This window comes from Nycticebus coucang, chromosome 8, assembly GCF_027406575.1.
Source record: "Nycticebus coucang isolate mNycCou1 chromosome 8, mNycCou1.pri, whole genome shotgun sequence".
NCBI lineage: Eukaryota > Metazoa > Chordata > Mammalia > Primates > Lorisidae > Nycticebus > Nycticebus coucang.
The window spans coordinates 5,344,730-5,371,099 of NC_069787.1; the positions used below are offsets into that span (position 1 = coordinate 5,344,730).

The 26,370-nt window shown below is 51.6% G+C and overlaps 1 protein-coding gene across 5 annotated transcripts in view; it reads left to right on the plus strand.

Moving 5' to 3' along the window:
- Positions 1 to 26,370, plus strand: part of SLC6A6 (solute carrier family 6 member 6) — an 82,263-nt gene that overhangs the window by 27,179 nt on the left and 28,714 nt on the right. For 3 of the 5 annotated variants that reach the window (XR_008381570.1, XR_008381569.1, XM_053599004.1), the window contains 5 exons: positions 1,757 to 1,866; positions 13,352 to 13,591; positions 15,082 to 15,216; positions 16,262 to 16,496; positions 26,148 to 26,280. Coding sequence is in view for 2 of the 5 variants with exons in the window: in XM_053599004.1 (XP_053454979.1) it covers positions 1,848 to 1,866; positions 13,352 to 13,591; positions 15,082 to 15,216; positions 16,262 to 16,496; positions 26,148 to 26,280 (762 nt within the window). In the remaining 3 variants the exon portion in view is untranslated. The remainder of the gene's footprint in view (positions 1 to 1,756; positions 1,867 to 13,351; positions 13,592 to 15,081; positions 15,217 to 16,261; positions 16,497 to 26,147; positions 26,281 to 26,370) is intronic. The other 2 variants (XR_008381571.1, XM_053599005.1) reach the window with 2 other exon arrangements.

The following is a 26,370-nucleotide window of genomic DNA, read 5'->3' on the forward strand; positions in this document are numbered from 1 at the left end:
ATTTTCCTTATTTGTAAAATGAGGGCCAAAATGCCCATCCCCACAGGGGCCTGGTGAGGAGGCGTGGCAGTGGGACTAGGGGACCCTGTGGTGGACTCTCAAGGTTAAGATAGATGTCTATGCAGTGAGCCTGGACACAGTGGGACTGGCAGAATTGAACCTGGCCTGGCCCAGCCCCACATGCCTGCATCCTGACAGGCAGGATGTCTGTACACACACACACGCAGACACATGTGTATCGTCACTAGCCAGCTATGATTTCTGTCACCAATTTTGTTTAACATTTGACCAAGTGTCTACCAGTACATTAGTACCAACGTTCCTAACATCACCTGATTTGAAGATTCACTTGGGAAGCTGGTATCACAGACAGTCCAGGTTACTGGGGCCCCTTCTTGAAAATTCAGAGTCAGCATCCTTTTATCATAAGGACACTTGTACTAGACTGTTTATTGCAGCTCAATTTACAATCGCCAAAATGTGGAAACAGCCTAAATGTCCACCAACCCAGGAATGGATTAACAAGCTGTGGTATATGTATACCATGGAATACTATTCAGCCATTAAAAAAAATGGAGACTTTACATCCTTCGTATTAACCTGGATGGAAGTGGAAGACATTATTCTTAGTAAAGCATCAAAAGAATGGAGAAGCATGAATCCTATGTACTCAATTTTGATATGATGACAGTTAATGACAATTAAGGTTATGGGGGGGAGGAAAAGCAGAGAGAGGGAAGGAGGGAGGAGGGTTGGGCCTTGGTGTGTGTCACACTTTATGGGGGCAAGACATGATTGCAAGAGGGACTTTACCTAACAATTGCAATCAGTGTAACCTGGCTTATTGTACCCTCAATGAATCCCCAACAATAAAAAAAAAAAAAAGAAAATTCAGAGTCAGGTCTGGGTAAGCCCAGGCATCTCTCTACCTTTTTACCCATTGTCCAAGGCAACTCTAATATTCCAGTCCATGTGAGGAGTCTGGTCATCCACCAGTCCTTCTTAAGAGCCCAGAGACTTCAATAATGGATAGTTTTATGGGCTGTGGGGCCCATTTTGCAGATGAAAAAATTGAGGTTTCCCAAAGAGAGCTTTGAACTTTGTCCAACGTTGCAAGGTTCTGAATGAGAGCCCAGCACCTGGTGAATGGTAGGGGTGGTGTGAGCTGGAGGAGGTGAGAGGCAAGAGTCTGGGGTGGGTGGGAGAGCTTCTGCAAGGGGGTGATACCTGGGCTAAGGTCTTCAATGTGGGTGACATTCACTGAAACACAAGAGAACCCATCTACCTCCGTGCTGTGGAGAATGAGGCAACCCTGGACTCATGCTAGCCAAAAGGAGAAATGAGAGATCAGGGATGGGAGAGGCAAGGGTTAGGGAGGCTTGGACTCTAGGAGGAGAAATTTAGAGATTATTCTCCAAGCAGCTGGGAGTCACTGATAGTTCTTGAGCTGGGGGGCTGACATGGCAGGGATTTGGGGTCTGCTAGAAGTAAGCTGGTAGGAGCAGAGGTCAGGGCACGCCTGCACAGTTTCCCGTGCTTGGTGTGGCCCCGTGTGATGCTGTGTGGCTGACTGGCCTTCGGAAGGCAGCCCCTTCCACAGCACCATGGTGGTGTAAGTGGGAGGGCAGTGGAAAGTGAGGGGGCACGGATACCACTGAGGGCTGTCCCGGAGGAAGGTCTGTGTGTAGGAAGACCACAGCCCACCTACAAGCCCCCGCCCCCTGGCGTGGATTTTAATGCTGAGTTTTTCTTCTAGCCGAGCAGTAGCTGCTGGTAGTCACCATCTTGTAGTGCTGGAAGTCGCTGCCGCCACCACACCAACATCTGCCAGCCTGACAGAATTAGATATGAACCCCATCCACCCAGGTTTGAAACAGAGCTTACTTTCAGCCTGCGGCACCCACTGTACTCCACCGGGCTGGGATTGTCGGGAATATCCCCCACTCTTCACCACCTCCTAAAGGCCTCAGTTTCCTCTCTGTGAAATGAGCTCCCTCCAGCTCTGAGGGCCTTCTCTGGAAGAGGCTGGTGTCTGTACCTCTGTCTGGTCATTGAGCTGCTGTGGGGCCTGGCCTCAGTTTTCTCATCTCTGAAGTGGGCTTGCATGGGGACACACTAGGTCTTACTAAGATGTCTGAGGCCCCGTTGTGAGTCTGCAATCTTGTGGGGGGGGGGACCCCGTGGTTTCCCCCTGGCACTTGGCAAACACTTAGGTACCAGGGAAATTCACTTCAAAGTCATTTTTGGAAGCTGTTCAGGGGACATATGACTAATGAAAGTCACTGTCCTAAATGTTTGGGACTCATCTCTCAAAATAAGAGAAAAGGTTTGTAGAGTTTTGACCATTTGCGAGGAAACTATGCGCAGATGCTGGGGACACTTCCTGGTCTACCCTGCCTTGCTGGTGACGGTCTTGCAAGAGTCCTAAGCACCTGTCATTGTGCTCTGCTCTGCCGCCCTCACAGGGAACTGCTGAAGCCCAAGGCTGTCCCTACCCTGAGTGTCCCAGAGCCCTGAGCCCCAGATGTCCCACCAGACAAATACTTGTTGTGCTGGGCCATGTACTCGGTGTGAGGAAGCAGGTCCCGGGCAACAGAGGAGTGGTAGGCAATTACAGTAGGGGCTGGGAATGTGGGGCCAGAGGTGGCCTGTCCAGGCTGAGCTGTGACAATTGTCTGTTAATTCCTCGGGAGAATAGTGTACCAGGCTAAGGGGACAGCATGACCCAAGGTGTAGGGCCTGAGAAAGCACAGGATGTGTGGCTCAGCAACCCCTAGGGATCTTGGGCCCATTCTAGAGGGTAGAGGGTGCCTAAAACCTGGTTTCCAGATAAGTGGGGCAGGTGCCTGTGCCCGGAGCTCGCCAAGTTCCAGGCTGTTTGAATCCTCTGGCACCAAACTCTGGTTGAGCCTCATTTCTGAGTCAGTGTGAGGTTGGGGTGTAGCTAGGAAGGAAGAAGAAAGTCCTTCCTTGTTGAGGAGAAACATTCTGAAAAGAGGAACAAGGAGAAGGGAGGGGGAGGGTGTTTACAAGTGTCTAATGAGCGAAGAGTTTCACATACTGTAGATGGGATGTTCGCGTCGCGATGGTAATACCTAGGCTGAGAGAGAGAAAGTGACCAAGGGCATGCAGCAGAGAGTGCCTTGGCTGTTTTCCGTGGAGCTGTGACAGATTGGAGCTGTGACATCTGTCGGGTGCACCCTTAGCGGGCTTTGTCCCTGAGGCTTGTCTCCTTTCATTTTCTGCAGAGTGAGGGAGGGGCTGCCCTGTGTTTGCTTTTCATAGCCAGCCAGTGAGGAGGGGGGCAGCTGTAGGGTTCTTAGAGCTTAGGAGGGGAGGTTGAAGGAAAAAGCAACTGAACCTTTCTGTTTTCTTGAGCCCCTTTTTTATGACCTCCAGAAATAATCCTGGGTTCTGTAGGGCCTGCCTTGGGCTCGTGGTCGACTCCGCCCCACCCCCACTTCCGGCAAAACCAAGCTGAGGGCTGCCGTGGTAGGGAAGCTGACAGGCAGGAGGGACGGCCTTGCTGCCTTGTCCTGCCTTGTCGCTGGTGAGTCAGTGCCCAGAGGAGGTGGCTTGCTGACTCACCCCTCTTGCACCTCTGCAGGCCACTGTGGCAGCCTGACTGCAGCCAACCCAGCTATGGAGGACAGGAATGGAGAAGGGACTCCCCTCCAGCTCTTCCTCCAGCCCCTAGGTCCTGGAGCAGGGTTGCCAGGCAGGGTGGCCAAGACAGCCCAGCAACTGGAAAACAAAACCCCCCAAACTCCAGTGTTAAGAGCAAGTCCAATGTTGTGCTAAAGGAAGCCAGATGACCCACCAGGCATTGCAGACACCTCTGTGTGTAGAATCCAGCCTTGTAGCCTAGTGGCCCTCCCCTCCTCCAGCTCAGCTTCGGTTTCTGAGTGTGCTCAGGTCTACCAAGTGGTGTTTGGGGTCCTCCATGAGTCTGGGCTGTGAGGCCCGGCTCGGAGCTTATCATGGTACCTCCTCTTTAACACCTTTCTTGCCTGCCCTTGACCAGATGTGTAATCCCTGGACTTCCTTTGAACTCATAGCAAAATTTGTGTGTTACTTTAACAAAATGAGCCCCTCCCTCCTGTCTTTAGACATTAGCCCCGAGAGGGAGGGCAGGAAGGTGGCCCTGTATCCCCTGCAGGTGCTTGGCCAGATGGCAGTTGGGCTTTTGCTGTTGTTCATCCACCTCCCCAGGGAGAACTGCTGCTGGTGAGTAAGTACCTGCTCAGGGCAGGGCTGGAAAGTGGCTACCCAGATCACATGGATCGTAGCATGCCCCCATTTTTTCCAAAGCATGGCCTCACCTATGGAGTTTGGGGGTGGGAAGTTAGGCTCCATGCACACGGACATTGCACATTTGTGCCGCCAATGTGAGGTCCTTGGGCAAGGGGAAAGCATTCCCACCACCCGCCCCCACAAGTTCTCAGCTCGCAACGAGGAAGCCAGGTAGCACTGAGGTGCTGGGGTTAAGAACTCTACAGGCCCCACTAGAAAGTCAAGTGGAAAGGTCAGGGTTGCCAGGTAGGGTTTCCAAGACAAACCTAAAGGGAAAAACCCAACACAGTCCTTTAAGTCCCCTCCCAGAGCTGAGGGAGGGGTTGGCCAGGGGGTGACAGACAAGCTAGGGCTTTAGCGGGAAGGGTTGAACCCTCACTGGGACAGTATAAAATCTGGGATAAGTCCAGGTTCTTAGCCTGGCCTCGGGGCCCTGCCCCCACCCCGCTTTCTCTCTGCCACTCCCCGTCCTTCCCTGTTTCTTCACTGTGTTCAGCATGGACCTCTCCACATGCGTTTCCTTGCTCTTAGACCACTGTTTCACCAGGTCTTTGCCATGCAGCTCTTAGCTTCAGTGTGGTTCAAAGCATGGACCCTGGAGCCAACTGTCTGGGTTCCAATCGCAGCTGTGTGACCTTGGACAAGCGGCTTCCCCTCTCCAGGCCTCATTCCTTCATCTAGACTGCTGAGGAGTAAACGAGTTAGTTGTTAGTTGGTGCCTGGAACCAACAGGGCCTACTCATAGTGAGTGTCAGGGAGCTGCTTCTGTTAATGAAATGTCCCCTCTGCAGAGGGGCCTTGCCGATGCCCAGGCTCTGTCACTCACACATCACCCTGCTTTGTTGTCTTCTGTGTGCTGGTCACTGACATAAATATTTATTCATTTCTGTGTCCAGTTGTCTGTCTCCCCTTTGGGAATGCCAGCCCCTCAGGGCTTACCCTGTGCCAATGCCTAGGGCAATGCTGAGTACACAGTAGGAGCTTCTCAGTAAACACTTCTGTGACAGTCACAGCTTGCCAAAGCCTCCCTTGCTCTTGCTTTGCCCCTGGACCTATGAGACGCTGAGGGGAAGTGACTTGGCCCACCGGCCTGGGAGGGGCAGAACTGGACCCAGCTTTCCACCCCAACCCACCCAGTCCTTTCCCAGACTCAGCCACCTGCTGGGCAGTGCCTTGGGGTGCTCCCGCTTTGTGTCTGGTGTGTATGGGATCCACCTTCACTGCTGGGCAGTGCCTCCTCTGCAGCCCTTCCCAGCCCAGCTCAGTCCCCAAGGAGCTGGCCTGTGCCTCTCCCCTCCCCTTCACAGTGGGCTGGGTGGTTCCTCCAGTGTTTCTTCTCTGCTGCACGTCTTTGGTTTTCTGGGGCTTTGGGCCAGGTCCTGTTACTTCCAAAGAGATGATAACACGATCTGGACCCAGTCCCCAGACCTCATGTTTACCTGCTAATTTTTTCTGTAAGGAGAAGATGACAAGATGGCTGTGGATTGGACTCAAATTGCCCCCCCCCTCCCTTGGCATTGTCCCAGAAGCCAGTTCTTTGCAAAGCCTGTTCACCTTCACCCACTTTTCCTCCTGCAAGCCACAAACGAGAACTACCTGGCCTGGCAAATCCCCATCAAGAGGTCACCTTTCTTCTAGGTGTCATCAATGTCACAGATCAGGAACTGTGGTCAAATCCTGACCCACCACCCTATAGCTGCAGGGTCTGTGGGACAAGACCCTCCCCTTCTTTGAGCCTCAGCTTCCTTATGCGTGAAAGGCAAGGTTACTCAAGGCCTAGGGAGAGGCTGAAGCTTCTGCTGGTTGAGGATGAAGGGTGAGCCAGGAAAAGGGCTTTCAGCAGAGGTAAGGGCCTGTGCTCTGGGCTCTGGTGGAGTGAGGGGTTGCTGTTAGATCAGGAGAGGACTTTACCTGCAGAGGCTGAACCCCAGGTAGATAACAAGTCCCATCCCCATGGATGGCATATGAAAACAGTCCCTCCCCTGTCCCCGCTCCAGACAGAATTCACTTTCACTAGGACCAGAATATTTTTCCATTGTTTTGCCTTTGTTCTGGGCAAAACAATGCCTGGCTTCCTGGATGACCTCACTGAGATAAGCCCTTGGGGTCAAAGGCTAGCCTGGTCAGCATCTCCAGACGAGCCTGGCCTGCCTTTTGCCACAGCCACCTTGGGTGACCTGGGGCAGTGGTATGACCAGAGGACAAATTAGCCACAGGCTGAGTCCGGCCCCCTATGTATTGGTGCTTCGCCCACATGGTGTTTGAGAAATTGAAAAATGTGTGTGTGCAGACAACCCAGATATTTCAACATCTCTTGAGAAATTGGAGGATCCGGCCCCAGTGGGCCCAAGTCCTGAAGGCAGCTGCAGTAGTGGGAATTGGGGAGGGCCACTGTGGTGAGAGCCTGGATGTCCCCTGTACAGCCTCCCACCCACTGGACTCCTGTCCTTACCCACCAGGCCCCTGGAGGCATTTGATCTTGCCATGCCTGAGTTAGTCTTTCCTCAGGAATAGATGCCCACACAATATGAAATACCGTCTCATCGATTGGATCATATCTCCTTAACAGCACTCATATTAATAAATTTTATAGTTTGAAATGCCTTCGCTTTAAAACAAGAAGTTGTTTTTTGGGTTTTTTGGTTTGTTTTTGAGACAGAGTCTCACTTTGTGACTCTCAGTAGAGTGCTGTGAAGTCATAGCTCACAGCAACCTCAAACTCCTGGGCTCAAGTTATCCTCTTGCCTCAGCCTCCCAGGTAGCTTGGACTACAGGGGCCTGCCACAACCCCTGACTCAAAAACAGCTACCCCATATAGTGGGTGGAATAGCACTCTTAACGCAACTCACTTTTCTTGTCGGGTGCTTAATTGCTGAACACTAGGGCCAAGGATGGCACCTAAAGAGTGTGCCCAGGGCAGACATTACTAATGGATCGCAGCCCCCCTACTCCCTGAGCCTATTCCTGGCCTGGAATCTATGGAGACTGCGCTCCAAGGAAACCCTTCAGACCTACCAGACACCCCCTGTTTGAGATAGAGGAAACCTCCAGTCTACAACGCCACCTCCTGCCCTAGTCTGTGCTGTTTCATCAGTCAGCCCAGCCCAGCCCTGTGACCCTTGGCACTGACTGCTCCTGGGTGCTCAGGCCCTGTCTGTCTCCTTTATGCAGCCCTTGACTTCCCTGTTTGCCCTTGACTAGTTCCTTAATTTGTCAGCTGGTCCAGCAGCCTGCAGCTGGCCTCTTAAAGATGCCAGAACCCATTTCCCTTTGTGAAGTTGCTAACTCAGGAGACTGTGGCAACCAGAGTGGTTAAGAACATAGACTTTGGAGACCAAGGCAGAATCAAGGAGCCTTTTGGGGCTTATATGGCCTTTTACTCACTGTGTGACCCTGGGCAAGTCACTTCACGTCTCTGCACCTGCTCAGTAAAAGGAGTGTGGTAGCACCACCCACTGAGGGATTCACTAACAAAATACCTGTGGAGTGTGGAGTGCAGTGCTAAATAAATGGGCATGCGGTCAGTCCTCGCCAAGTGCAGCTTTTTATTTTTTAAATTTTTAATTGACAAATAAAAAATGTATATATTTATGGTGTGTACAACACGATATTTTGATATATGTATATAATGAAAAATGGCTAAATCAAACCAAATGACTGTATCACCTCACACACCATTGTGTGTTTTTTGTGGTGAGAACACTTAAAATAACTAGGCATTTTCAAATATACAATATATTATTAACTCTATGATATACAATAGATCTATCAAACTTATTCCTCATATGTAACTGAAATTTTCTGTCCTTTCACCATTAATTCTCCAATCTGTCCCACCATCGTTTTTTTTCTTCTTTTGTTAGCACACACTTAGGGTGTAATGCCTGCCATAGTGTAATAAAATCCCAATGTGGCTGGCTGTTTTATTCAATAGTAGCTAATTTTTACTGGTCACTTGGCATGTGCCAGGCCATGTGCTGAACATTTTATAGGCATCATCCTATTTCATCCTTGGTATTATTTTTATCCCTATTTTTTTTTTGCAGTAGAGAAACTTAGATACAAAGAGATCATTAGTTGCTCCAGATCGTACAGCTGAGTTGTGGCCTCAGTGTGCCCAGAATCTGGCTCTGGAGTAGACAGGCAAATGGGAAAAGGAGAGAGACCTCTGGACAGGGGAGGGCAAGGGGCTGGGGGTCATTCGGGCCTCAGGTTTCCCCACCTGTAAAGTGAGTATGTCATCCAGCTCTCCTCCTGCCCCAGTTCTGGGATCCTGGGAGCTGTTTTCCTAAGCCCCAGAGGTTTGCTGACATGCAGAAAACTGTCAGACCCAGCCCAGAGATCTTTCTTGGCGCCCTGCTATGTGCCAGGCACTTGGCAGTGGGGGAGCATGCCGCAGAGGAAACAGACAAGACCTGCCCTCTTGCTAAAACAATGGCAGAAGCTCCTCAGTGGTTAAGGCAGTGACAATAAGAGATTGAAATCATTGTTCTCTACCAGAGAGAGAGACCCAGGAAGCAGATGCTGGGTTAGGCAGGGTGGCAGCTGGCTGGTGTTTGGGCACTGCAGGGGAGTCGGGCAGCCAGGACACCCAGGACACCTGTTTCCCAGGGATTCCCCACCCTGCTCACTCTGTATTCCCATTTGCAAAGAGTGCAGAGACCTCTTTATTCTGGCTGTCTCTCTCCTTTCCTCCCATGTGTGTAGCCTCAGCCAGGCTGCTTGCTTCCCTGCTGAAGCCTCAGCTTCCCTCATCATACGAGAAGCCCCTTCCATAGTAAGAGTGTTAGAAGAAAGAATAGGCAACTGTTTATAAACAGCTCAGTACAGGGTGAGTGCTCAAAAATCTGGTAGTTTTAAACGGAGAAGGAGCAAAGTAAATTCATGGTGTCACTGGCACTGGGTTAAATCTGGCAACCTATGTGCCAAATGTGACCAGGTGATCTGCAAGGCCGTCTTCAGGCACGGCTGGCTCTGGCTGCCACCCTTGGAATAGAAACGGAATGTTCAGCTGGGTTGGGAGGGGTGGAGCCTCTGTGTCAGAGAGGCTTCTAATCGCTTGTAGCTGTAATAATCAAAGAGGAAGCTCTTAAAATGGGGAATGATGTATCTCGGCCACTACAAAATAACCCTGGGCCCAGGGCCAAGGAAAACAGCTCTCGTGGGCGTATTCAGGGAAACAGGCTGCTGGAAGCCTATGGAAGGAGCTCCTGAGCACTCACTGCTCTACCGGGTGGTCAGTTGTTGGCAGGGTCGGTGGGGGGTGACTGGCCTAATTGCGAGTCTTCAAGGAAGCATAGAGGTACTCTGGGGATGCCAGGGGAGGTGTCATCTGAGGTCAGACTGGGCTGCCGGAGGACAGAGGAGGCATAAACCAGGGGTTCAGGCACAACATCAGTGCAACGTCCTGATCACTGTTACTCCCAGATGAGTAACAGCTGACCTCAGGGTGTCACTTGTCATCTCTGCTGCTCTTGCTGCGCTCACCCTGGGTAGGGTGAAGGCTTTACATAGCCCAAGGTCAGGGGTGGACCTGATAATCATTCTTATTGAAGTAATAGCAGCAGTAATAATAACAGCTAGTATTTATGGAGTGTAGAAAGTCCCTGGGTTATGAACAAGAAGATCTGTAGGTTTGTTCCTAAGTTGAATGTGTATGTAAGTTGGAGCAGGTGTATTTACTTATTACTATTTACCTATTACCCCTAATAGCCCCTGTTCATAAGTGTGAGTTGTGTGTAAGTCCGATGTTTGTAACTCGGGACCGCCTGTACTTGCCGTGTGCCATGTACTCTTCTAAGCACGTTCTGGGCACTTTCCTCTTTTAGCCCTCACAGTGCCCCCGTGGAGTGGGCACTGTTAACCCCCATGTTACAGATGACGACACTGAAGACCAGAGAGGTTGAGTGACTTACCTGAGGTAACCCAGGCGGGAAATGACTCTCAGCTTCTGGGTCAGGGCTTATACTCTGATTCCTCCAGGGGTCAGGCTGCCACCAGATGGCCTGGGGCAGCTGGTGGGGAGCCTGAGGGCTTTCTAGAGTGAGGATCCATATAGCAGTTCTTTGTGGCCCATGTTCTAAGGAAAAGGGGAGCAGGGGCCATGCTGGAGCCTGGTGGGCCATGGTAAGGAGCTTGTGCTCTCTCCTAGGAGTGACAGGAGGGCTGGGGGGAGGATGACGATCTAATAATGCTGTTTAAGCTTCCTTCAGCTGCTGTGTTGAGAATAGCTAGGGGGTGGGCTGAGTAGCAGCAGGAAGACCTGTGAGGAGGCTGCCACAGATGCCCATGCAAAGGCTGATGGGGCCTGGAGCCCGTGGTTGCCATGGCAACCGAGAGATGTGGGTGGATGCCAGGAATGTACAGGCAGGTCTTGCTGGAATGGGGTTTTGCGAGGGCAGCGCTGCCAGCTGTGCACTGTCCAAGGGCAGGTGGACGTGTGATGGCAGCTCCCATAGGTGGACAGGTGAGCATATCTTGGGAAAGGGAAGTGGGGAGACCCCCATGATGCCAGATATATATATGACAGGCCCCTGCTCTGCACCTTTCCAGGCCCCCACCCTCATTCTAGCTTAGCCAAGCTGTGGGACAATGGGGTCCTTAGTGTGGGGGGCTGGAGGCCTTGTCTTGTAGGAACCAGAGCCTGGAGCTAAAGGTCTTAGAGAACTCTAGTTGCTGCCTCTCCGTTTTCCAGACGGTTCTCTGAGTATCACTGCAGCAAAGGCCAGTGGGTCTGGGGGCCCAGAGAGCAGAGCCGGGTCTTGCAGGGTTATCCTAGGGAAGCAGATCCCAGCTCTTAGTAGGGATGAGCTTCTGCAGTCCCAGTCACCCATGAGGTCATAAGATCCCCTTCCCCAATGGGAAAATGTGAAGAGAAGGAACCCCCTCCCCTTCGTCAGTTTGAATGCCCAGATGACCTTGTGAAATCCCTTCCCGTCCTGAGGTCTAAGGAGAGTCCACAAGAGCACGCCCAGCCCTTCTCGGCGACAGACTCGGGATCACTCCAACAACCACCTTCACTCAGAGGGAGTTGACCCTCACATCCTCCAATTCTGCGCCCACCAAGCCGGCCCACAATGAGCTGCCCAGATAACCATCGAGGGCCGTGCAGATGAATTCAAGAACAATGCCGGCCGTCGGGCTATTTTTACAGTAGCCATTGGCCCGCCTAACCCGCGCCTGGCCCCGAGGGAGCAGGGCAGAGAAAGGCGATGGCGGATGCCCCGGCAGACAGAGGAAGGGCTCCGTGAGCTGCCCGGCGGCTCCAGGAAGCCTTTCTTGGTCTGCTCACTGCCAGATAGTGAAACAATTGGGGTCCCCCACCCCAAGGAGAGGAAGGAGGCGTGGGGGAAATGGGGGATTTGTTGTGCTTTTGTGCCTCTGCTCCTCAGAGCACAGCTCCTGTGGACCTAGTGGGTGGGGCCGGGCCAGCACGTCCCTTCTGTACCCTGAGTCCTGCACCTCACCTCGTCTGCAAGGCTCTGAGGCTGAACAACTGCCTGCATGGCACAGTTGGGAAGAGGCAGGGCCATAGTTGGCAGTTGTCACCAGCTGCTTGCAGATGCCACTCTGGGAACCATCTACCCAGTAGCTCTTGCCTGACACCCTCCTGTGTGAGAGGTCTGGCACTGGGCTCTGGAAACATAGCAGTGAGTAAGGCAGATTAGATGAGGTCCTTATCCCCAAGAACGTCTGTTCTAGTCAAGGAGACAGTCAACAAGGAAGCTAGGAAAGAAACATGATATTTTCAGGTAGCACCAGGCGCTTTGATGAGAAGACAAACTCGGAGGCTGGCAGGAGCTGGCCAGGCCGGTGTGTCCTGTGAGCCAGGTTGTGAGCTAGCGAGGGTGTGTCGTGTGAAGGACTATGAGCCTACTGTAGCCTGATCTTCCAATTTTTCAAGAGAACCTAGAGATCTTGAGTTTTCTCTGAAATCAGGTATTTCAATATTGGTCACTGACTTGCATCCTGAAGAAAAAACAAGTTGTGTCCCAGGCTGCTTAGCCAGGAGTCAGCCACCTTTGCTGTTCTTTCTGTTCTGCAGATGGAGAAACTGAGGCTCAGAGAGGAGCCACACTGGGTTCTCAGCTTGTCTATATTTTGTTTCCCTATGGCATATCATGGGTTAGCCCTTGAAGGTGAGGGACATGGTCTTGTGCACTTCCCTCTCCTAATGGGCTAAGACTCAGGTTGCTCTTGGTAACCCTGGTCAGTTTTTGGATAGCCAGTGATATCCACATCCTGCCTGGGTGGGCGGATGGGGTCTGCAGGGAAGGGCTGCTGCCTCTGGAGTCAGAGCAAGCAGAGAATGGTTGGAGAAGGACGGACAAATGGAGATTACCAAGCAGCTGGCATAATCCTCACCAGTGCAAGTCCCTTATTTTCTTCTACCACAGAGCTCTGGCTGGTCAATCAATTGAAAATATATTTCATAAACATCTGTTTTCTATATGTTGGTGGAAACCCGTTCTCAAGTATTATTCCCATTCCAGCCTGAAACACCATTCCTCTTGCCTCTTTATCCATTCTTTCAATGATTATGAATGGGCACGTCTACGGACCAGGCACTGCACATTAGGGAAATAGGAGCTGCCATTTTTTGTGTGCAAATTCAAAATGAGAAAATAATATCTGTTAATTTCTAGAGCCCACAGGCTGTTATTTGGAAGGCATCTGGAACTGCCTGGGGTGTGTTGCCTTTTGTAAAAGATGATGCCAGGGCTGAGGTGCAGGCTGAAGTATGACATTCAGGGCTGACAAACACGGGGCCCGGAGCCCCTTCTGTTCAGCAGGTGCTCGGGGAGTAGAACCTGTGGGTTCTGTGGGTTGCAAGTGTCCCCAGAGTCCCCAGACCGGATCCTGAGGTCCTGGTCTCCTAGAGGGAGCATCCAACTGGCTGTTGTTGTGTGCTCAGTAGACAGAGGAGGGGATGCCAGGCCCCCTGCCCCAGGCCTGGACAGGTGGGAGCTGGCCCGTGGGTGAGAAGGAAGAGCCTGTGCCTAAGGCACACAGGAGGTCCCTCACCAGCTACATGGTGGTTCTGTTTTGTTCCTTATAGAAAGCGAGAAGATGGCCACCAAGGAGAAGCTGCAGTGTCTGAAAGACTTCCACAAGGACATCCTGAAGCCATCGCCAGGGAAGAGCCCAGGCACACGGCCTGAAGACGAGGCTGAGGGGAAACCCCCACAGCGGGAGAAGTGGTCCAATAAGATCGACTTTGTGCTCTCCGTGGCTGGCGGCTTCGTGGGCTTGGGCAACGTCTGGCGTTTCCCGTACCTCTGCTACAAAAATGGCGGAGGTGAGCCTGGGTCGGGCTGTACCGGGGGGTGGGGGAGCCCTCCAGAGCGAGTAGCATTGGAGGCAAAGGGTGGGACCAGGGCATGGGTGGCCCCTCTGTGTTCCCCTAGACCCCCTCACTGACCTCCACAGGTCAGTCTGCCACACCCCTCACCCCACTCCACCCCACCTCACCTCACCTTAGAGATAGAAGCTGAGCATGACTGAGAATCAGGGAGCTGTTCTGCCAGGGTATTGCTGTGCTACCTTGAGCAAGTTCCTTACCCTCTCTGATCCTCTATTTCGCCATATCTGAAGAGGCCCATGTCTCCTAAACCTTAGACAGAGTCATACGCTCCCTTTGTAAATTTTGCCATATTTACTTACCTATGACTATTTCTTACTTTATCTTTTCTTACATTTGCTTTAATTTTTTCTAACTTTACCAAATGTAGTCCAAAATGCAGCCTTAATTTCTCCCTTTAAATGGAAAACCAGTATCATCCGTCATGATAAAAAGGTTTTCAGGAAAAAAAATACAGTGAAGATTTTTTTTTTTTTAAGTAACATCTGGTTGGGTTGATGAGTTGGTTGGTTTGGGTTTTTTGTTTTCTGTATTTGCCTCCTGAGGGCTCTGAGCTAGAACCTTCTAATCTCCTAGTAGAGATGCTAAAGTCAGGCAGGACCCAGTGGAAACTTCCTCACTGATGCCCTAAGAGGGGCTTGACGAGAACTGAATAGGGAGGAATTGCCCATGACTGCCTGTTGTCGGCGGCTTGATTATCAGCAGAGATGGGCATGCCATGTGCACCCATGTTAAGAGAACCACTTTTCAGGGAATTCTCCCTTAGAGCCTGGTTTCTTAACCTTTTCTAGGTCTCAGGCCCCTTTGGGACTCTGATGAGTGTCCTAGACGCTCCCCAGAACAAAGCACATACATTAGACCCAACTTGCCCACAGTTTCAAAGGGTTTATGGACCCGCTGAAGCCATTAGTGGACACCAGGTAGGAACCCCACCCCGATTCTGTGCCCCTTGCTCCTCCCCTGGGTCCCACCCCCCTGGCTGGAGATGCCCAATTCTTGCTTCTTCCTGTGGCCAGACCCTTCCTCCAGAGTTCTTCTTGCCTCCTGTGTTGGACAGACAGGAGGTTGGTGAAGGTTCTGACGAGGAGGTGATACTTGAGATGGCTTTTACAGCCCAAGCGGTGCTTATTCAGAGGGACAGAAGTGGAGAAGGCAGGCAGGTGGGAGGCACAGCTCAAGCAAAGACTCTGAGGTTTGAAGTACCTGGTAGATACAGAGAAAGTGAGAGGGAGGGCCCGCTGGAAAGACTCTAGCAGCAGCAGGGCCTGGAGAACTTACCACCAGGAGTGAGAGTTTGGCCTTGATCCCTCATGCCCCCCACTCATTCTCTCTGATTCCATTGTCTGGGAGGCTTGGGAGTGAGAAGCTTCTGCATCAGCCCCTGTGGTGGTGACAGCCTGACCCTTGTCCCATTCTGCTTTCTGCAGGTGCATTTCTCATACCATATTTTATTTTCCTGTTTGGGAGCGGCCTGCCTGTGTTTTTCCTGGAGATAATCATAGGCCAGTACACCTCTGAAGGGGGCATTACCTGCTGGGAAAAAATTTGCCCCCTATTCGCTGGTGAGTATGGGACAAAGGTCACCTGGGGCCTGGAGTTCACCAGTTCTGCACATGTTTATTGAGTGCCTACTGTTTGCCAGGTACCCTGGATCCTCATGCATCACTGAGCTCTGTGGCTGACACAGGAGAACAGCCAGGACAGTGCAGGTGTGATGCAGGTGCCACTGCATAAGAGTAAGGGGGAAGGAGACTTGCCAAGTGCCTGGCACCCGCTGGCTGCTTAGGAGGGCCCAGCTGTGCCACTTTATTATGTCACTGGGCAGAGACACTTCCCAGCAGTACAGCACAGTAAATAAGTGCTATAGTGGGTTCGAGTCCCTTTCCCTTCTCTTCTCTTTGAAAACATCATTGCCTCATCTGTAAAATAGAAATAGAGTGATGTACTTACTTTGTAGGGTTGCTACATAATGAAGACATAATGACCTAGCCATGTAAAAATGCTTTGTGTACATAGTAAGTGCCAAATTAATGGTAGCTTAATCAGTCCTCTGCTTTATATTGAGTATGCACTCAAAATAATCACAGTTAGGATTTAATTTGCAAATATAGGAATGTATGTGACTCTGTTCCTTCAGACATCCTTATACATCTATTCATTCCCCCATTAAAACTTTCTCCCACTAGATCACTCAATAATTAAATTATCCACTCATCCATGCATCTACTCTTTCATCCATCCATTCTGACCAACCACCATCCGTATATCCATCCAACAAATATGCAAGAAATGAAGGTCCATCAATCCAGTATCCATCCATGCAGCTGTCTGTCCGCCTATCCAGCCAACCATTCATCTAACCATCACTGCTCTCTCCCCGTTTCATACATCCTTCTATTCAGCTAGCAGCCCCTTGATCTAGCCCTCCATTCTTTCACCTTTCCATTCATCTAGTCACCCATTCATCCTACAGATTTAGTGGTCACTGTTGAAGGCCCTCGCTCAGCCCCAGGCCTGGGGCTGGCATGGCCTTCCATTGAGGACATGGCCGCGGTAGGTCTGGCCCCCCCTTGTGATGCGTGCTTGTCTTGTTTGTGCAACCTGCAGGCATTGGCTATGCTTCCATCGTGATTGTGTCCCTCCTGAATGTCTACTACATCGTCATCCTGGCCTGGGCCATGTACTACCTGTTCCAGTCCTTCCAGTCGACCCTGCCCTGGGCGCACTGCAACCACAGCTGGAACACGCCCCACTGCATGGAGGACACCATGCGTAGGAACAAGAGCCTGTGGATAACCCTCAGCACCAGCAACTTCACCTCCCCTGTCATCGAGTACTGGGAGTAAGGCCCGCCTCACACAGGAAGGAGGAGGGTGGGCACAGAGAGGGCGGCCCACTCCCTCATCTTCTCCCTGGGGCCATGGAAGCCACTGTCTTCTGGGGGAGGGAAGGAGGGTACAGGTATGGAGCTGAATCTCTGCTTTTGGTCACAGGTAGGCCTGGAATTGCATCCCTGTTCTGCCTTTTACTGGCTCTTTGACCTTAGGCAAGTCACTGCCCCTTTCTGAGCCTCAGTTTCTTTAACTGTCAAATGAGGGGAAGGACTTGTTCCAATCCTCCCCCGTGGGGTCCCTGTCAGGATTGTTTCTCAAAGGCAGCTATGTGTACTTATGTGGTCTGAAAATGACACAGTTTTCTTAATGTATTTTAGAAAAAAACATATTCTCTGTTATTGCAGAGAAAAGTGCATATATGAAGCTGAAATAGTTACTCAAATGAAAAGATGAGTAGATAGAGTGAAAAATACTTATCAGTGAGCTTTCGCTGTGTGACAGCCATCCCAAACTTGGTGGCTTCAGACAATAATCTTTTATTTAGTTCTTGATTCTTCTGCTTGTGAGCAGTAGGGCCAAGTTTGGTTGGGTAGTTCTTCTGGTCTTAGGCTCCTTCAGGTGTCTGAGTCAGCTTAGGTCCTCAGGGTTTGGGTGGCTGTTGGCTGGGGTGTCAGGAACAACTGGTCCTTGTGGCCTCTTGGGCTCAAGTGATTCTCTTGCCTCAGCCTCCCGAGTAGCTGGGACTACAGGCACCCACCACAATGCCTGCTTTCCATTATTTTTCTTAATGTGCCTTTGGCCCAAGAAAGCCGCAAGACAAACCCAGATTCAAGAGGTGGCGGTGGGGGGGAATAAACTCTGTCTCTTCATAAGAGGAGTAGAGAACTGTGGGCATTTTTACGTGAACTACAGAGTGTAGTTAGTAACTAGAGGGAGCGTACAGAGAGGACAGCTATCAGGAAGGCATGGTGTGGAGTTCTGGAGTTTGGAGGTCTCAGTCAGCTGATGCACAGGGATGTCCTTGTAACACAGGGCTTGGAGGCTGATCCAACATCTGTTAGATCATTTTCCTATTTTTTGTGAGCTATTAAAATTGGGACTCAGCACTCAGGTATAGCCCCTTCCACCTTGGAAACAGCCGAGATGAGGCCTTGGGTGGAGGTGAGCTGGAGCAGGCGATGCTGCTAAGGAAGGGGATGGTCTCTACTCATGATGAGTTGATAGTTCTCTTTTGTGTGTGACTTTGCTGTTTTCAAGGTGTCTTCCCATTTCTTAGAAGCTGGCCCAGGGAACAGGCCAGAGAGGAGGAGCTGCCTGCTGATGGGTCCCTGCCGTGGCCCAGGGTTGGGTCTGGGAAGTCCTAGGCAAGGAAGGGGTCAATTGCCCTCTTTGGTGTGAGGAGCCCTTCCTTGGGTGGCCTGTGTCACTGTCTTGACTTCAGCATGTGCTCATGGGCGGTCCCCAGGCCTGCTTGGACTTGGGGGCTCTCCATGCAATTGTGTTTTCCACTTACAAACAAAGAGACCAGGAAAAGCTCATTTATCACCCCTCAGCTCCCCTCTCTCTGGAGAGCTGAGTTTACAGACAAAGAAATGCTGGCACTTCATTCTTCTCATTTGAATGGGGTCCGAGACACAGCCCTGTCCTTTCCCTGCTGTTCTTGGCATAGCCTGACCACTGGGCCTGCCTCACCCAGAGCACTGGCGCTGAGCCAGCTACTGTGGGTGTCTGCTGGGACGTCGTTGCCTCAGTCATGGCCTGGTCTGCCTGGGCTCAAATCCACACTCTGCCACTTCTAGCTCAGGCAGGTGTGTTCCCCTCCATGGCCTGGGTGTCCTCACTGCATCGTAGCCCTCCCCTTCCAGGATTGTAGCATCGTGGCCCTAACTGCACCTGCTTGATAAATGTGGGTTGTTATGATCATTCGTTTAGAATCCTCCTGGTAGATAAAAGTCCTCCCACCTCAGGTATTTGGAACTTTTTCAGTGTCATGACCTTAAAGAGCTACCCCTCTTCAAAAGCTAATAAGCCCCCCTGTTGCAAAGGGGGTGTCCTCTTTGTGGCTCTGCTGATCTCCCTATTGTCTGAGGCCTGAGGGATCATAGTGAAGGAGCTCCTGGGAGCAATATGAGGTCTTCAGGGTATGCAGTCCTCACCCCTTCCTCCCCTTCCCCCAGACTGGGCCTTCCAGGGAATTGTAGAGTTCCTGTCTGCCAGAATCTCTATTCTGTGCACCCTGGCTCCCTTTTCTGGCCCAGAAGACACTGAGACAGTGTTTATCTTCTGAAGGTTCCTTGTCCTCGGGCACCTTCCCAAGTGCCTGTGTGATGCAGATGGATTTGCTCTGTCCACACAGCACAGGCTGCCTGCTTGGTGCTTGCCTCCAGGTCCAGCCTTCACACTTCCTCTCCCCCAGTGTCTCCAGCCCCAGGTTGTAGTAGAGCTTTGTGAGACCACCTCAAGGTTAAAAAATAAGTTACCTTCATTCTAGAGCCCTGGGGAAGAGTGAAGTATGGGGGGACACACCTGGCAAGTAGGCTTAGGCAAGAGGACCAGCCCTGCCTCCGTGTCCTGCCTGGCTGCACAGACTGGGCCAGGGACTTCAGCCCACTTCCAGCCCTGAGCCAGGCACCACAGGCAAGAAAGATCTGGCCTCCTGCCTTCAAGAGTCTTCCCTTTTCTTGGCATTACTGGAAAGGAGAGAGAACCAGTGGGGAATAACTGGCTCCCAGGAGCACAGAGTTGGGAACTTGCCTCTATCATTTCATTTAGTGTTCGCAAAGGTTTTTTTTTTAGAGACCCAGTCTCACTTTGCCGCCCTCTGTAGAGTGCTGTAGTATCACAGCTCACAGCAACCTCCAGTTGCAAAGGTTTTTTTAAATTGGGAAAATATCTAAGCATCATCCAAAACTCTCCTTTCCACCTCAAATCCAATCTTTAGGGCCTCTTGGCTCCCCCTTCAAAGTATATCCAGAACCTGCTCCCCCCACCCCCAACGTGGGTTGCCTGTCATCACTCTCCTGGACACTGGCACTGGCCTTGTGGTGTTTCCCTGCCTCATCCTTGCATCTCTGTAGTCAGTTTGGAATCCAACATATTATTTCCCAACTCAGAACCCTCTCATGGCTCTTCCCACACTATGATCTCCCCTTGCCAGAAAAGACCAAGTGAGACTGTTTCTACACAGTAAGTGCTGACTCCTGTTTTGAGTTCTACGTCTGCACCTGACTAGGCAGCCTGGAGTAGCAAGTGACTACCCCTGTCTGGTCTCACTTCTCCATCTGCAAGTGGAGGGACCACATGAGCTGGGCTTTGAGGGATGAATAGGAGCTCACTGGGCAGAAAAGGAGAGAGAAAGGTATTCCAGGCAGTAGGAACAGCCCATGAAGAAGTACAGCATTCTGAAAGCACGTAAGTGTTTAGGAATAGCAAGTAATTGGTTTGTGTAGACTGTAGGCTGCATCAGCAAGTGACAGGAGATAGAGCCAAGGAGTGCTGAGGCATTGAATGTTAGGGTGATAAATTTGAGCCTTGTTCTCTAGAAGAAGGAACCGTGGAAGGTATGTGAGAAGGCAAGTGATGTGATTGAATCTGTGTTTTCTGGACATTCCTTAGGGAACATATTGGTAGGAAAGAAAGGCCGACTATATACAGGGCTGCCAAGGGCTCAGCCTTCAGCAGATCTGGGTTTCCTTTAGGGTGAAACTTAGCATGGATGCCCCTGGAAATAGCCAGCAACCCTGCAGTGATTGGCTCCAGGTTTGCATGGAGTGAGTCTTGTCAGGACATTATGGTGGCGTTGCTGGTTGGGAGCCAGTTGGGCAGCAGAGGAGTGAGGATACTCTCAAAGGTTGGTCTGGGTGTCTCTTGAGCCAAAGCTGAGCCCTAGCCATATTTCCTTCCACTTCTTTCGCCTGTACCAGATGTAGCTCCAGCCCATTCATTCCCAGGCAGAAGTTGCCTGACAGGTGCTGAGGAACCCACAGAAGCAGAGATACCCAGACCCTGTGGAAGTGGAGACTTCTCCCAGCTTCTTTCAGGCAGGGAAGGACCCTATTGACTATCCTCGCCAGGCTCCATTCCCTCCGCGCAGTGTGGGTGAGGTTCATTTTCCCTTGTGGGAGGAGACAGCCCAGTCCAGCCCTCACATGTCCCAGCTACAGGACCTTGGGGTAGTCACCTCAGTTCCCCCCACACTGAAGATAGCCCAGCACAGCCTGGCTAGAGTGTGAGGAGCCAGGACACACCACGTGCTCAGGAGGAGCCTCTGGACACTGAGGACCAGAGTGTGGTGTGACTTGCTCAAGGCCGCCTGCACAGCTAGAGGTAGCGAAGTTCCTGTGCCTGAAGTCTTGACACTGGACCCCCCCTCCTGCTAACCTGTCATCTGTGTCCCCACCAAATGTACAGGGCAAGCCTGGGAGCCCATGTCCACACTCACAGGTCACATGGTGCTGTGTGTGTCTCCCCACTCTCAGGTCATTCGTGGGGTCTGCTCTCGGCCTAGACCCCCACACCTTCTCAGCAGCAACCAGTGAGATGCCCTTTTCCATGTCCCCAGGAGAAGTCACTGGGGCTCCAGAGACTGTCATTTCATGCTGCCTTTGTAAGTTAGTGCTGTGTTGTTCTGTTTAAAGCTTCTGCCCCTGGTGAACCCCAGCCTACTGGCTGGTCCTTACTCTCTGGGGTCACCTCTGTCCCGAGCTCTCCTACCTATTCACATGCCCTGGGGACAGGCGGGGCCAGTTCTGGCCAAATGCCCCCATCAGGCTGGAGCCCAGCCTTCCTCCTTAGCTCCTCGGAGCCCCTGGGAGCTCCGCACGTATCATTAGACTTTATTAGAATCAAAGAAATGAGTCATATTTGCAAACAAGCCCTGCTCAGCCAATCTTCCCCTGCAGCTGTCGGAAGGATGAGGCTGAGGAGAAAGGTCTGTGCGGCCCCTGCTCTGGGCGGAGGAGCCCTTTTATAATTGTTGCCTCCGCCAGTCTCCAGGGGAGAGCCGTGGCCAATAAATGGCTGGCCTGAAGTCAAAAGGAAACGATTTGGCCTGCTTGGAGGACGTATTTACATCTCTGAGTGCCGGACGGACGGCAGCAGGGCAGCCGACTCCAAACAGACGTTCAGGCAATTCTTTTTTGGATCCCACCCTGGAATGAATCATTACTATTCTTGGACAAGAATGCAGCTTACCTCTGGGCCTCCTCCCTCTGCATGAGAGAGTCAGGAAAGCCTGGGATGCTGGGTCCCTTGCCAAGGGCAGTAGAGGACCCAGCACACAGGGTGGCTAGTCCCCAGGTTGGCATCAGAGAAAAGGAGGTAGGCCCAGGATCAATTTCTATCTGCACGATTTCAGGTGAATTCCTGAACCTATCTGAGCCTCACTTTTCTCATCAACCAAACGGATAGCATTAATTCAGTCAACAGATGTCAGCTGAGCACCTACTGTGTACCAGGCATTGTTCAGTGGATCAAGACAGACATAGACTCTGCCTCCTCGGAGCTGACATTCTAGTAGGACAGACAGACATAAAACAGACAACAAAGAAAACGAACATAAAAGTGATGTTAAGCAATGAAAATTAGGGCCAGGACAGGGGAAGGAGAGTGACCAGGGATAATTTTTATGGAGGGTGGCCAGGAATGGTTGCTCTGGGGAGGTGGTCCTTGAACAGAGGAAGGGAAGGGGCAAGCAGATAAGGCACATGTGGCGGAGAGAACAGTTCAGGGGCCCCAAGGCAGGGCCGTGCTCAGGCCGTGTAGAGGATATACCAGACAGCAACCGCGGCGGCTGAGGGGGGCTGCAGGAATGGGGATGAGGGCAGAGCTTAGATGACTGCGTCTCTAGCTGGTCCAGAACACATCTGCTTACATCTGTTGTCCTGCCTCATTACTCTTTGGCACCCCTCACTCTAAAGTGCCAGGGTCTGATGGCAAGAGGATGGCGCAGGTCAGGAGGGTCTTGTTGGCCAGGGAGGTGGGAGCCATGGAGGATGTGGAGCAGATGAGGGATGTGGCCCAAATGAAGTGCTGACAGATAGTGTGTGGCTGTAGAGGGCCAGAGGGGAGACAGGAGGACCAGTGAGGGGCTGCTGAGATAGTCTTGGGGGGTCTGGGGGCCTGGACAAGGGTAATGGCAGTGTTGAGGGAGGGATGCTCAGATTGGAAGTAAAGTGTGTACCCTGTCCTCGGGTGATGAGGAGACATGAGTGAGTGGGAGTCCAGGGCATTGCCTCAGGGCATAGCAATCTACAGTTTGCAGAGCAGGCCCATTTATCCAAGCAAGAAGGCCCAGCAGAGACCCTAGTCTGCTGTTTTGTGGCTGAGGAGAGGCTGGGGGTCAGATAGGGAAGAGCCTGTGCAGGGTCCCAGCTGGGACTCAGCCTGACCTGGAGGCCCTCCAGTGGCCGTGATTGCCCTGAGATGTCTTTGGAAAGAATGTCAGTCACTCTGGCCACGAGCCTGCGTCAGGCTCTGTTGTGACAAACCCCTGGTTGATGAGACACATTCACTCCATTCCCAGGACATTCGCATGGCCTTTTACAAATCTTTTTGAGAATTTAAAATAATTTTTATAAAGGCGACATGTGCACATTTAAAACATTCAAATAGTAAAATCTGATATTCATTGCAAAGTGAGCCCCTCTCCCCTGCCCAGGCAGCAACTATCACCAGCCTCTTACATGTTCTGCCAGAAGTAGCCCGTGCGTGTGCAAGCCCAGGTGTATCTCTCTCTCCCTCCCTTTTGACACGATAGGGAGTGTGCCACGAGTGCTGTCATGCACCTTGCTTCTGTTCCCTCATTGTGTCCCCAGGATGTGGTCCCTGTGGTTTTTTTACACAGCTGCATACTGTTCCACTGTGCACCCACTCTGCGGTTCACTGAGCCCCTGCTGACGCACCTTCGGGTCGTTTCTGATCTGTCCATTTATACACAGCACTACTTTGAGTGGACGCTACTGTTCGGCCACCTGTGCAAGTGTAATTATAAGAAACAGCCTTAGGAATGGAATTGCTGGATCAAAGAAAATGTGCTTGAAGCGTCACTGGATGCCACCATGAAATCCTGCAAAGGGACTACCTCCAGCATTGAGACTCAGTGTCTTTGTGTGGCCTCTGTGTCTGGTTAGGTGCCCAGGACAAGCCAGACAGCGGCCTCTGTCAGCAGTGGGTGCTGCTGGTTTGCCCAGCACAGTCATGGGAGAAGGGCAGAAAGGTGTCGGATGAACTGCTGTGGGTCAGGGACAGTCACAGTCAGGTCTCTAGGGTTTTAAGCTTCTCAGCCAACTTGCCCTAAAGAACCAAAGACAAGGTAGGCTTTTGACAGAGTGTCCCGTCAGCATATAAAGTCATTGCCCTGGGGCTATTCATAGTCTGGTGGGCACAATAGCCATTTCACAAGTGTGGTACAAGATAGCTGGAGATGGGCAGGAACTTCACAGTGAGTTGTACAGAACATCAGAGAAGCCATCCCTCGCGACCTGGACAGGGCATGGGGACTTGCTGGCAGGTCCTGTGCAGATGTGGACATGGAAAGTGCTTCTTCTCTTCCTGGTTCTGCCCATTGACAAGGAAGCCTTGGGCCACTGGCCATCAGGCTGGACTTTCACTGGAGACTGCATGGGGAAGGGATTTCTGTTTGAAAGTTGCCACAGCTGCTGAATCCACGTGCTTGGCAGGGCCCCAGCTGGCCGACAGCCTGCCTCGTGTAGATGCCCCCTGCCCTGAGGTAGCAGGTAACCCCAGCATGTAGCAGAAGACTGAGAGATTCTTTTTAAAGATATAGGTTCTGTTTTCTTTTAAAATCAGACCAGCAGTGTAGTGAAGAGAGCACTGGCTTTGGAGTCAGACGGGCCTGAGTTTGTGCTGGCAGCTTTGCACGTCACCTGTTATTTTTGTGGCTGTGGGCAAGTGGACCTTCCAAGCCTCAGTTTTCCCATCTGTAAAATGGGGTGACTGGCCTCTACTCCATGGATTGGATGAGATAAACGGAAAAGGCCTTGGCAAGCAGGCAATCACTGGTCGCTTCTGTTTGATCATCAGAATTATCGTTATGACATCCCTGGTGCCGGGGGAGCCCATTGGTGTCGCTGTGACTAGCAAGGAAATGGCAAAGAAAATCATCCCCAGAGAATTGGGGCTTGTTAGTGGGAGGATCTCATGGATTGGTCCAGAGTGACATGCAAATTCACCATCATCCCAGTGGAGTCCTTTCAGTCACTCATTCATTCAACAGGTGTTTACTGAGCTACTGTAATGTGCCATCTGCTGTTTCAGATGCTAGGAAAGAAAGGCCTTGCTTGAATGCCAGTTGAATCTTGGATGTATTCAAAGTCTCTATGTTGAAGCTTCTCTGGAAAAAAGAAAAAAGGAAAAGAAATGAAAAGGGGTTCTAGCGAGCGAGTGTTCTGGTAACTGCAGCCCTGACTGTGGACATGATCCCAAGGACTAGCCGAGAGCCTGGGATGTTTCCCAAGCAGCCTTCTGGGCAACAGCTGTTATTCTCATTTTACAAAGGAGGAAACTGAGGCTCTAAGTCACATTTCACTTCTTGCCTCTCTTGTTTGGGAGCATGCCTTTCAACGGGGGGCTGTCATCGAAAGGAATCCTGGTTCTTGCAGAGGACCCTGTCTTCTGTATTCAGCAGCCTAGAGATTGATAGGCAAGTAACCTTGGAGGACCAGTGGGCAGAGCTAGTGTCCCTCTGGTCAGCCTGGCTGTCCTCAGTTACTGTTGCAGCAGACAGAACTCTGGTGCTGTTTCTAGGCATTAAGTTTGTCCACCAGCACAGTGCCCTGCCCTGCCCTGCCCTGCCCTGGTTTCACACGATAATGCCCACACACAGAGAATGTCCCTGAAGTAGGGGGGGTGTGTGTGTGTGCATGTTTGGCAAGAGCCAGCAGGAAGCCTGAGTCTTGAATCCAAAGACAAAGGCTCTACCTGTGATCCTGGGCGGGGCTGGTGGCTGCCCCATACTGATTACCCTCATTATCTACCTGCCTCCTCTGAGACCTTCACAACCCTGGCAGGGAGCAGATGCCAGAAGCCTCCCCGGGCATCTTAAAGCCAGGATGGTCACAGGGGCTGAGGTTCGGCCATTGCTGGTGCCTCCCAGCCTCTGCATCTAGGATTATGTGTGGCTTCCATTTTAGTGAGGGATCCAGGTGACATACAAGGGTGAATAAAATAAAAGAGGGATGGAACAGCAATGTTGGAGGAGGGTAGTGACCCCATTGTACAGATGAGGAGACTGAGGTTCAGTAAAGTTTGATAATTTGCACAGAGTCAGCAATTGCGTGAACAGTGGAGCTGAGATTTGAACCCCGTGTTTGGCCCACACTGGGCACTGTTAGGTTCTGCTGAGGTCGCAACAGAGAATTGGTACCTATTTTACAGATGAGGAAACTGAGGCTTAGAGGCTGCTAAACTTGCCTGAGGCCAAGCTGAGTTGAACCTGGGTTTGCCTGATTTAGGAGCCTGAATTCATTCGCTTCCTGACTTCCCAATGGGAATTCTAGGTTTTGGAAAGGCAAGGCAGCTTGTGCAAGTGCAGCTTCCAAGGCAAGCTCTGATCCCTCCCCTTAGAATCCAGGCCTCAGCTCTCTCCGCCCTGGGGGCTGAGCCCCCCCACTGACTTCTCCTTCTGTGTTTGCCTCAAGGCGCAAAGTCCTGAGCTTGTCCCCTGGAATCGACCACCCCGGTGCTGTGAAATGGGAGCTCGCTCTCTGCCTTCTTTTCATCTGGCTGATCTGTTTCTTCTGCATCTGGAAGGGCATCAGGTCCACCGGGAAGGTAAGTTGGACTCCATCCCTTCGTCCCTTCCCTGCCTCATGGAGAGCTGTTTCAGGCTGGCCCTTCTGGGCCTCTCGGGCATTCCTGCTT